At 36.0% G+C, this 12,076-nt stretch overlaps 1 protein-coding gene across 1 annotated transcript in view; it reads left to right on the top strand.

The window, feature by feature from the left end:
* Window positions 1–12,076, top strand: part of DCLK2 (doublecortin like kinase 2) — a 77,603-nt gene that overhangs the window by 46,765 nt on the left and 18,762 nt on the right. Inside the window, exons 8-10 of the mRNA XM_010709572.3 lie at window positions 6,777–6,849; window positions 7,515–7,623; window positions 11,335–11,392. Coding sequence (XP_010707874.1) covers window positions 6,777–6,849; window positions 7,515–7,623; window positions 11,335–11,392 — 240 coding nt within the window. The remainder of the gene's footprint in view (window positions 1–6,776; window positions 6,850–7,514; window positions 7,624–11,334; window positions 11,393–12,076) is intronic.

Consider the following 12,076-nt stretch of genomic DNA (forward strand, 5'->3'; position numbering starts at 1 on the left):
GTAACAGACCCATAAAAATATTCTTTTATTAATTGATGTATTACAGTAACACTGAATAATAGTTTAAAAACAAACAAACAAAAAGGATATAATTCCATGGAGCAGCCTTGGTAGTATGAGGTTAGAGTCAAGGTTGGAGTGGAAGAGGGCGCTGATATATGACTTCTGTATTTCATCTTGCAATATTTGTATCTTGTCACCATCTTTGCAGGATGGTGAACTGAGCTTAAGGAAGTCTGAAGATGTTAACAGTGGTTTGAATACGCCAATTTATCCTTCAGTTTTTGCACTGTTTTGTAGATGGCATAAATTCTTGGAGTAATTTATATCCCCTTAGCATATATTAATGTAGCATCCTCTTCTAAATAGTTTATCATCCTGCAGCACTGCTCAAAATTTCATCTGAAGCAACCTTCCTTCACCCGTGGCACAGAATTTCACTACTTTATGCAATCTCCTGCCAGAAAGCATGAGAGAGATTACTTTGAGAGCAGCCTGAAGTTTGGCAGATTTTTCTCTGTTGCACCAAGAGAATTCTCTGCCTCTTGTATTAAAGAATGGCAACATTTATCGTTCTTAGAGGCTGCCTGGAGCCTTTTTCTTGGTAAAATAAAAGGAATGGTCTGGAGTACACAGCAGAGAATCATACTGCTGCATTTGTGCAGCTCTCCTTTCAAGGAGAATTTTCTTATGGAATTGTGAATTGCAGCTTTTGTGGAAGCAGACTACATGGTTTTCTCTCTGATTATTCTGATCAAGTAATAGCTCCCTTTGGTGAACACAACAGTTGTGAAGAAGCTGCAAAATTCTGTGGAGAACTGTTGTCTGAATTAAGGGTCTGGCAAAAGAAAGTGATTTGAATAGTACTTAGATCTGTTTTTTTTGACATGCTAATTGTTACCATGTCTTTGTTTTGCAAGGAGTAATCTTTTCTCAAGATACTTGAGATTGAAAAATGTAAATGTGGTCTTAAATTTGTCTTGACAGCTCTTGTATAAATTTATGGTAAAGAATGCCAAAATTAGTGGACACGAGGCTCTCAGCTGCTCAGTGCAATACTTAACAAATGCTCATTACTGAAATTACAAGTTTAGAAACTGGATAATTAGGCTTTTTTTTTCTTTTTTTTTTCTCCCCATACGGTGTCAATAGATTAAAGCTCCATTAAGAAAGAAAGAGTTCTGTCAGTTTTTCAAGCGTTTTTCTGTGAAGTGGATGTGTCCTGTTTTCCCTTCACTGTCAATTTCAGAGAAGTAGACTGCTGTACTTTTTCATCTAGGAATTTAATTTATGCTAGTTATTAATGAGTCTTCCTGTCAAGTAAGTCATTACTATATCACCAAAGAAAACAGCAACTATAAATGAATCATCTCAGACCTAATGTGTTACTGAAGTAGTGAGTACCCCTTGTTTTATCCCATTGAGACGTACCTGTTCCAGCTGTGTTCCTGAGATTAATGATAGGAAAAATTAGTGGGTGAATGTCAGGATAATTTCCAAAAGGATGGAGAACACTCTGCAATTTCCTGGTTATGTTCCTGTATGAATGACAGTTTCAGTGGCAAATATATCAACATAAACAGTAACAGGAAAGCATTTTTAGTGAAAAACAAGATATTTTAAGAAATCCATTGCTATTACTCTAAGATTGATCTTGGGCAATCCAATGACAAAAACAGCAGGAAAGCACAGACCAATTTTAGTATTTTGAGATTACTGATGCTCCCTATTATTGAAGAATTCCTTGTTGCTACGACTGCATCACTGCACAGACAAATAATCTGGTTTCCTGTGCTTATTTAAAGGTACCGTGACTGCAGCTGAACGAAAATGAGGATATAAATAAATACTGTGGCAGACAGTGAAGGTATAAAGAATATTTCTGAGGATTTTTTGGCTTTGGAAATGCAGTATTATAGCTGCCTTTTCCTTTAAAGTGAAGCCTTCTCAGTCCACAAGGATTCCTTCGGTTTGCACAGCTTTATAAGTAGAAGTGCAGAATCTCCTTGCAGGAAACACTTCTGATGAACAGCTTATCTTCTAAGGGAAAGGTTTTATTTCTGTTCCTTTTTTGGCTCTCCAAACAGAGCACCCATATGCTATTAATTGTTCACTGCATACATTAAGCCAATGTGCTCTACAACATTCCAATTTTCTAAAAGTGATTAAAAATTTTTACTGGACTCTCAAATGACATTGAAGTCATAGGAATTTATGCTATGGCTGTAGAATAATAAACAGTATACAATTCTCCTACAACCTTAAATAAATTCCTCTAGTCTAGTAAGTGAAAAATAAAGATACACCAGAATGTTGCCTTTTGACAATAACTGCATGAATAAATAAGAGCACACATTAAAGAAGCACACAAAGTTGTGTACTATTGTTCTTTTGTCCTTATTTGCTTTTAACCGCACAATTTTAGCCCATTACTAAGCATTTAACCTATTGTAGAGGTTTATTTCAAGATAAGGATTTAGGTATAACAGATAACAGATAGGGGCATGAAGTACATGGTAACTTGTTACTTGTCGTTGGTTCTCAGTGTGTGTTTATTGACCCAGACATGTAATGTCATAAAGGGTTCTTTGACTCCTAGCTCATCTGGTACATGTGTTACTAAGCATGACATGTATCATAAAAATCATGAGAGACTACAATATGTATGAGATTTTGAACAGTAGTGTTGCAATATCCTTACTTGGGTGTGTTTTGTTGTCTCCTACTGGAATCAAGTACCATGAAGTCTTATCTTTTTTTTTTCTTCTTTTTTTTTCCATAATAAAATTATACTTTGCAGTTGAGGCATTTCTTAGAATTGCAATTATGCTACGTAGTAGTGTTTGAATTTGTCTTATGTTACTTTTTTGACTTACTGAGAAAATGATCAAAGAGAAAGGGCATTAAAACCCAATCCAGCAATTAAGTTAAGCACTAAGCACTTGCTTAACTTTAAGCTATTGATTAGTCCCTTTTATTTCAATGGGACAGTTAATTTACTTAAAGTTAAACATGTGCTTAAGTGATTTGGGAGATCAGTACCTATCTTCATCAAGGCAGTAATCTTTAGTATTGTATGCATGTTTATCTGTTAGCAATTGCATATTAAGGATATCTGCAAGGAATTATCCAGCCAACGCAACAGCAGTTCTGAGAGGAGTTCTTTAAGTGTTGCTTTTGGTAAATTACAATTAAGTTTCTTTCTTGTTCATAGAATAAATAAAAAGACTTGGCTATTCTGTGATGGGAGGAAAACCGGTGTATTCAACTCCATGTTATCTCTGCCTTGGGATCTCAGAAAGCTTTACATAATATGGCGAAACTCAGAATCTCTTTAGGAGAAACAGTAAATCTTTGCATGGTTCTTCAGTGTTGCCAGAGCAGTGCAACAAAATGAATTTATATTGTTTTCATCTTAGAGATTTTGTTAGCATTGAGCATTGTAATAAAGCACCTGCCATACATGGACAGCCATGTACACCAGACCAGGCAATTCGGTGACTGAAGTCCTCCTTTTCTATCCAGACAAGTAAAACAGAAACCTTTAGGTGGGAAGCAGTAACACTGCAGAAAAAAAAAATGCTCTAGAATGCACTATCCCATATGGATACCAAGAAGTTAATTATTGAATGTGGGGGGAAAAAAACACCAAAACATTTCTACAAATATTTGTATCATGGACAGTTTATCTAACCTGAGTGCAAAGGTCAATAAGGTACCATTCTACTTCAACAGAATGTGAAATTCAATCTGTGGATCCTTCCTGAGACTCTCGTTAGATGAAAAATAAAATCCCACCAGATGTACACTTATCTCAAATTACCTTCTTACTCTTTCCACTTTTCCATATAAATACAAAGTTTACATATTTTTCTGAGGTATGGTAGCATTTTGACTCAAAAGACATATAAAAGTCTTCTGTACTGGGTGAGTAGCATCAACTGAAATGAAGACTGACAAGCTGCTTTTTTTTTCTCTCCCAAATCATAGTCTCAGGCTCTGAAACAGATCTTCAGGGACCCTGGCCAGTCCCTCCCTACTTATCCATCACCTTATACTTGCATACTCATTTTACTTCATCTCTTGAACTCTCTGATGATTTAAAAGCTTTTGTGATTTTCATTTGATTTTTTTTTAATTATTTTATTTTTTTTATTTCTGGATATTTCAGATGTTAAAAAAAATTAAAAGAAAAGAAAACACTACAATCCTACAGTACTGTATTGATTATTTGGCTGTTATATGGTAGAAACAGGTATCTTACTATCAGTGAAGTAATAATATTGCCTCGGGTCTGAGTTTTCTATGATTTGCATATGAGTGAGAAAGTAGATTTATGTCCTGTGCACAGTGTAAGGGGAGCAGTACTGAAAGACAGCAATAGTGTTGTGTGAACTAGAATACAGGTGGAGGAGTTGTTGCAAAGTTTAATTTGCACGGTGATCATAGATTCCATCTGCATTCAGTAGTGTATCAGTGTGCATCCTTTTCTCAGTGCAAATCCAGCCATGACTAGTGAACCAAGGATATCAATGGTGCAAGATACTCAAAATACCACAAATCACTGGGTAGCTTAAATGATTAGAAAATATCTTATTAATAATTGTTACTCAGCCATGAGTCACTTGTTATTAACTCACACCTCTTTCCCACCTTTACTTTCTAATCAAGTACATCATAGACAGCTGGAGAGTTTATGTCTACTCTGACACAGTAGGGAAAAACTAGACTGGTTTTGCTAATGGGGAACTGAGACCAGTACACCCAGCTCCCAAAATACAGCTAAAGTGGGTTAGACCTCATCTCTAGAGCCATGAGTAAATAATTATTGGCAGATATAAGGTTAAGTTGCTGTTTCATGTTCTGATCAATCATCTCAGCTACAACAGAAACATTAGAATTTTTCCTTTTCCTGTTGTCTTAGCTTTTTATTGTCTTAGATTTTTTCCTGCTCCTATCTGTTTCCTTCTTGTAAATACAGTGGTAAGAAGTTATGTGCCTAGTCATGCTCTGAGCTGATTATAAGGATGAAGGAAGGTGGAAATGTGAGCCTGGTATTCATTTGTATTTTCACTCATTCAAAAGCCCAAATGGATTACTGATATTTTAGTTTGACTGATGTCTAATATTTTGCAGAGATCTCTTCTGTTACTCCTGTTTCATACCTGAAGATGTGACTGATGGGATAGGAGACTGACTCATGATTTTGCATCACTGTCATTTAAACTAAATGTCCTTGTTCCTAATCCTTGTTAAACAAATAGTTCAGAAAGACTGCTACATTAACACAGTCTCAATTTAGGTTATTAGCAATGAGTAGTAGTAGTAGCTGCCTGTTTGCTGTTTGATGCTACTGCTATGCCAAATGCTGGTAAACAACAGAGGCTCTGCAAAATTAACTTGTACAGCTGTACAGTTGTACAGCTACTGTACCTTTAGCTGATCTGGCAGCTCAGCTGCCACTGGAAACTTAAGCATTCATTAGCATTTCATGAGCCTTTAGACAATATCCCTATCTGTCAGTTCAGTTTTTTCGTTGACAATAGTGTTAATGATTTAAAATATTCTGCAGTGTAACCAGACAGTGTCAGCTAAATGGAAAATGCTGCATTTGGATTCCTGGTGTCATGCAAAGCCATTTCAACAGACACTGAGCTTAAGGCAGGGAAGCATTTTAATCCTTGATGTGGTGAGCAGTGAGAACTATTGTAATAGTCACGAAGAAAACAAGGTATTGGAAATTCACAGAACAGCAAGAAATACTACATAGAATGGGATGATGTAATAATTTTATATTTATTTTATACTTAATAATATTTACTAAATTATTACTATTATTATTTACTAACTACATTTAACTGCAGTGGGAGAAGTTATAAAAAACAGCAACACGTAGAACAGATCAGTACCTTTTACAGTTCACTGCATTTGTTCATACACCGCCCCATTTTAAAATAAAAGTTGATGGCTCATTATGACAGGACAACTCCGAGTGGAATTGTGAGGGTTCAGATTGAGTATCATCATCCTTCAAAACCAGTTAGAGGATTGTTTTTACAAAGACATCTAACTTGTACTGTTAGTAGAGATCCTCAGTCTTCACATCCATAGTAACCTAAAGTACAAACTTTTAAACTGCCAAGTAAATCCGACTATCATAGAGGATCTAGGCACCCTATGCCAAAATTATGTTGTTTAAATGTAAACGAGTAGAGTCACGAGAGCATTTCCATATTACTTTCTTAGCATGTTTCAGTGCTAATCTGAAGAGGGCACAGACTGACAGAGCTGGGGAAACCTCTGGTGCTGCCAGCTGTGAAGTAGATGTGTTAGAAGACCACTGGATAGGTGTCTAGAGGTGGCTGTGTCTGGGTTTGAATCTCTAGCTGACATGAAAATATATGTTACCCAGCATGCAGAGTGTATTGCAATTATCTTATTCCATAGAATGAAGAGAGAATGTTTGTGCAGTGGGAGAGAATTTTCTTTGCTGCTAGCAGTTGTGCTAAAATGTGTTCAACTACTTCTATAAAGAGGAATATCAAGCTTGTGTCTTAAGTTTGGTGAAAGACAGTGTTTTATGTTAATAAAGATGAGCTGTGAGAAAGCAAGAGCAAAAATAAAATGAGAGTGGAAAAGTAAACTGACGCTGTAGAGGTGTTTAATTTAGAGGGTTTTTTTTATAAATTCTCTGTTGTTTTCTCTACATTTCTTCCCGACTCCTCCTTGCAATTACTTTATCATGATAAATAACAAGATCTTACTTGCTTTCATAGATCCCTCCTCATGGTGGATCATCGTCCAATGTGAATGGTGTACCTGAATCACTCCATTGCCAGAGTCCTGAAGGTCGGTCACCAACAATTACTAAGTGCCCTTGCAAAAATTTTGCTGTAAATACAAATTGGTTTAGCAATGTTAGATGTTAGCCTGCTGGTTTGTCAGTCACTCCTCCCAGATTTGTATCATCAGCAAACTTGCTGAGAGTGAACTGTATCCCTTCATCCAGGTAATGGATGAAGATTTTGAACAAGGCTAGACATGACAGTGGCATAACCTGGTTTAGGCCAAACAAACAAACAAACAAAAACTTGAAGCAATTGGACTGGATGCTGCCTTTTATCATATAAAGAAAATACGCATTTTTACTTGCCATTGCGGTTTTTACATGTACTGTTGATGAATCTTTCTTTCATATATGCAAAAAAAGTCAAGATACTTTAGAAAAAGTATTTTGAGTTCAGAAAGCATTCTAACTGCATTCCTCACTTTTACAATACATCCACCCTGAAGGTAATATTTGACTTATATGTAAGAAAGGTCAAACAACTCTGTCTTATGCTGTTCATTCTTATGTTTGAGATTAAAAATAAAGGAATAAGCAGAGAGGAAAACAGCTTACACTTCTGTTTTGTATCTGTGACTGTTTTAATTCTGTATCTACCTATGGGCGATATATTACACCCTGCTGACACCTCTCTTCAGTTTGTGTTACTGACCTTGCTTTTCTGCAGGTGTGAATGGAAACAAGTGCTCAGGGTCATCCACCATTCTTGAGAAGTATAAAGTCGGAAAGGTGATTGGTGATGGCAATTTTGCTGTTGTGAAGGAGTGCATAGAACGGTGAGCAAGGAGAATGTTCAGTAGTGATAAATGTTATTTTACTGGATAGAACCCTGTGCATTAGCACAATTGCATAGAAAATGAGATGAAAGCAAAGGGCAGTTACAGAGATACGCTTACACTTTAGGGGAACTAGACAAAGCAAAATACGCAGAGCTTCCTATGTGTTATTCCACTAAAGGCATGTGAGAGCAGCAGAGCAATGTAGCTTTTTAATCCCCAAAGCTGAAAGAGATATCACATTTTAATGGAGGCTCTTCAGGAAACGCTACAGATCTTCAAGAAACCCCTTCACACCACATGAGACTGTTGGAACTGACAGGAGATTTTTTGTGGCACCTAAGCAGTCTTTCAGGAAGCCTCAGCAATTTTGCTGCTACGGGATCCTACCGCTTGCTGCTGAAGTCATTCTTCACAGCTTTTGGTATACTATGAACAAAGTATTCTTAAAAGCATACAGTTAGCAGCAGATAGCCTGTGTGATTGGCTCCTTTCTGCTTGCTTGTTCAGTGGGGTAGCACAGTGTGGAGCCTGAGACCTTAAGTCAGCCTTTAATATTCCAGACTCTGAAATATTCTTGTGCCCAACTTCCCTGAGGGTAAGCAGGATACCTTTACAGACCTATGCTGTATTACTGCTCATTCTCTGCAAGCTTTGTGTCATGCTTTGCTGCTGTTGTAAACAGAACAGATGATTTGACTGTCACTTTCTCAGTTTATGTCTTAGAACCACCTTCTTTATCAATCTGAGAATTATGTCAGCTTCTTAAACATTACGAGGAATCTCCAACTTGACTATAAGCCCTGAGCAAATTCAGCAAACTTCTATAAAATCCATAGCAGTTATCAGAGTATTTGATCCACATCTGCTGGTTTACTTTAAATAAACATCATTTTGAGTAAGAACATCTCATTCCAATCTTAGCAGATCATATATTCACACACTGGCATTCTTGCTGAGTCATGCAAATGACCTAAAAGTGTTGTGCAGTGAGGCTGAACATGCTGAACATATATGTATAAATTACAATCCCCACCTTTATGCAGCCTTTTTTTTCCCCTCAAGAGAAAGGTTCCTTGATACTGTATCTGTGTTATTTCTTTTCTGAAAGTAATATTAGTGGGTAATATGCAATACATCTAGTACTCTCTTTTGATTTTTAGCAGATAACAATGATCATTATTTTCAATACTTGATGACGTACTAGCAACCAAGGTTTATAAATTAAGGAATAAAGACTTAGGTGACAGCTTCTAGAGATGCTATCTGATTACAGTACTGGTAAGGGAAAAATAAAAAATGGCTGAGTGATCTGAGTACACTCAGAATAACTTTCTGTTGCAAGTGCAGGGATTAGATAATGCTTCTATCAGTGCGAACGTCTAGACTCCATGGGCTTGGTGTTTCCACCAAGAAACTGTGTTCCTGACAAGCAGTACCACATTAGAGTGAAATCATTTCCCTAGCACTTTAAACAGTGCAGGTTTGTTACAACAATTATAAGAAGGCAATAAAGCCAGGTATGTTGAAGAAAGAATTTAAAGTCCATTTTGTTTTGCAAGAAGCCGCACGCAAGAGGCTTGAGAGAAACTAAATGAATTATGTTTCACAGCGTCCTCCTGCGTGCTCTAAAGCTGGCCACAAATCCTTTCTTAGTTGTAGAGCAAATAAGGTTCATAAAAGAAAGAAGGTTAAACTCATAAGATTGCATAATTTAATATTTTCAGAAATAACTACTATGCATTTTGGAAACTGCATGATTTCCACTGAAAATGGGAAAAGGGCTACTATGTCACTTTGGTTTCTAAATGTCATCTGTGTTTTTTGGAATGAGGGGACTGGGCTAGAAAAACAACCTTCACATTAAAAAATACAAAAATAGAAAGTCATATTTAAGCTCAATTCCATCTTTGTATTTAGTGAAGTGTTATTAAATGAATTTTACAAAAAATAAATATAATGCAATGGTTGCTAATAATAAAGAGAGAAGAAATATCAACTATAAATGCTTTTCGTTTAATTTCTATTAATTATTACACTTAATTTCTCATTGTGTCCTGTATGAACACTTTGGGTATGGAGCCAGGAAGCCATTACACCAGCTGTTCTACAAAATAAAATGGTCTCCTTCTCAAAGGGGGCCTATATGTCTATATATATGAAGACATGAGTCAACAGATGGATACTGACAGCTAGACAGAAGAATGCCAGCAACCTGTCAGACAATACTGGTCAATATGATAGGCAGTGATATCAACACAGAAACTGTGTGTCTGCTATCCCTTGTATTTTCTTAGGTACTATACTATAGCATTTGCTATTTGAAGTTGGTTAATGAATTGGCTTTACAAATGTTAGCTTCTCTTTCAACACAGCACAAATGCTGAAGGTTTCCTAAGTGGGTTTTGCTGATCAGTTATTTGCAGACTTTCAGATAATGCACTTAATTTAGAATAACATAACTTGTGATTTTGAATTACACTTTGTGTTCATAGTAGATTTTACGTCTGCTCTATAAGAGGATAGCATTTCACAGATACCATTTAGATAACACTTCTATCTAAAGACTGGATCAGGTTGTAACTATGACAACCTAGCAGATACAGCTGCACTTTGAGAGCAGAGATTCTCTGCTGCATTTTTTCAATAATGGATCATCTGAATGTGAAATGTTAACTCAGTTCCTTTTTTGTAAGGTAGCAATTTTGATTTGCTCTATCTAATGCAAAAAGTATAGTGAGAATTAACTTGTTATCTTAATAATGTATCTAATTGTTTCTTTTGTAATTGCCTGCAGTGATTTTATTACACATGCTAATGGTGTTCTGAGGCATGCATAAGACTTGGTACTAACACAAAAACAGGATAGTAGCAATAGGATTTTATGATACTTTGTTTTGATTTTTAACTCCTCCTTACTATAATTAGTAATGTCATCTTTGATTAAAGGAAAAAAAAAAGAAAGTAATTTATTTGTATTGCTTTTTTTCCTCTCATTTTTTCCCCTTCTGAATAAAGGTAGAAAATTTTTATTATTGCTTAGAGGGATAAAAAACAAAATAGAGCTCTTCTATTGGGGAGAGTATCTACCAAAAATAGTCATCCTTTTTACTTTGGATATAACCACACTCTTAAAAGCCACGGCACTACAGATGACATCTATAAGTTCCATACACTCATGGGGATTTAAAAAAAAAAAGAAAAAAAGAAGAAAGAATGAACGAAATACAAAATTATCTCCTAATGCAGCAGGATTTTGGGCTACTGTATCATGAAATACAGGGTCTTGGCTCTACTGAATCCTATCAATTTTTTTTTTCCTTGAGGCAATCACATTTTTTCCTCATTCACTTACATAAATGAGGGTGATTTTATCTTTAAAGCCTACCAGTTGAACAAAGCAAAGTGGAGAGCCCAAGACAAATTCTGCTCACTGCAGTAAAGAGGTGAGAGGGAGTTGTGCTAGGTCACAGAAGAAAGAGTTGCAGCTGGAGCCTAGGAATAACACATTAAGTGAGTAGGGCTGTGGTAGTCAGGGAAACAGCAGGCACAAATGTTGCTGAGAAAATGAAAAACAAAATGAAGTCTGTTCTGTGCATTTTTTCTCAGCAGCCTCCATGGGTGAAGGCATTCCGCTATGTATATTCTTATAGATAATGCCACATAATGTTGACTGATTTCTGATTAACATTTTCATATTTTTCTCACTAGATCCACAGGGAAGGAGTTTGCACTGAAGATTATAGACAAGGCTAAATGCTGTGGAAAGGTAGTGTGCGACAATTTACATTTTTAAGAAAAACAGCAGCAGCAGCATGAGCAGCTGCTCATTAGTCATAAATGGTGGGTGTGTTTGGGTTTTCTGACTGTTTTCAGAATATCTGTTTTACAGGGTGATATTCCTTCCAAGAAGCAAATAATAAAAGTTGTGAGTGTTAGTCTGCTAGATTGTAGAGTAAAAAACAGCCATCCTTTTTACTGAACTAACAAACACCAGTGCTTGTCCAAAATGAAATCAGACCAAATATAGCCTAGTTATTTTGATTTGTAAAATAAAAGAGAGGAAATTTCCTGTTTTCCCTTCCCTATTTACCTCTTATCCCCTTTTATGGCTGTACACATTCCTTTTATATACAGAGCAAGGCTTTGGGAAGAAATTTCATCAACCATTTTTTTCTGTGTATGTAGTTAAATGTCCTGTACAACAAAGATCTCTTAACAAGAGAATTCTATATACTTAATTTTTAATACATTAAACAAAAAAAAAAAAAAGGCCTGCAACAGAATAGCATGTTACATAAGAGAAGCACGTATCCTAGAGTGTCACAGACCTCCTACCAAGTACAGACTTTTAAAAATGAGGAAAAAAAACCAAAACAAAACTATATGTAAAACACAGTCAGGAATGGAGACTAAATGTTAGAACAAATGACAAAAAATGAGAGTTCTATTT

Source organism: Meleagris gallopavo, chromosome 4 (genome assembly GCF_000146605.3).
Source record: "Meleagris gallopavo isolate NT-WF06-2002-E0010 breed Aviagen turkey brand Nicholas breeding stock chromosome 4, Turkey_5.1, whole genome shotgun sequence".
NCBI lineage: Eukaryota > Metazoa > Chordata > Aves > Galliformes > Phasianidae > Meleagris > Meleagris gallopavo.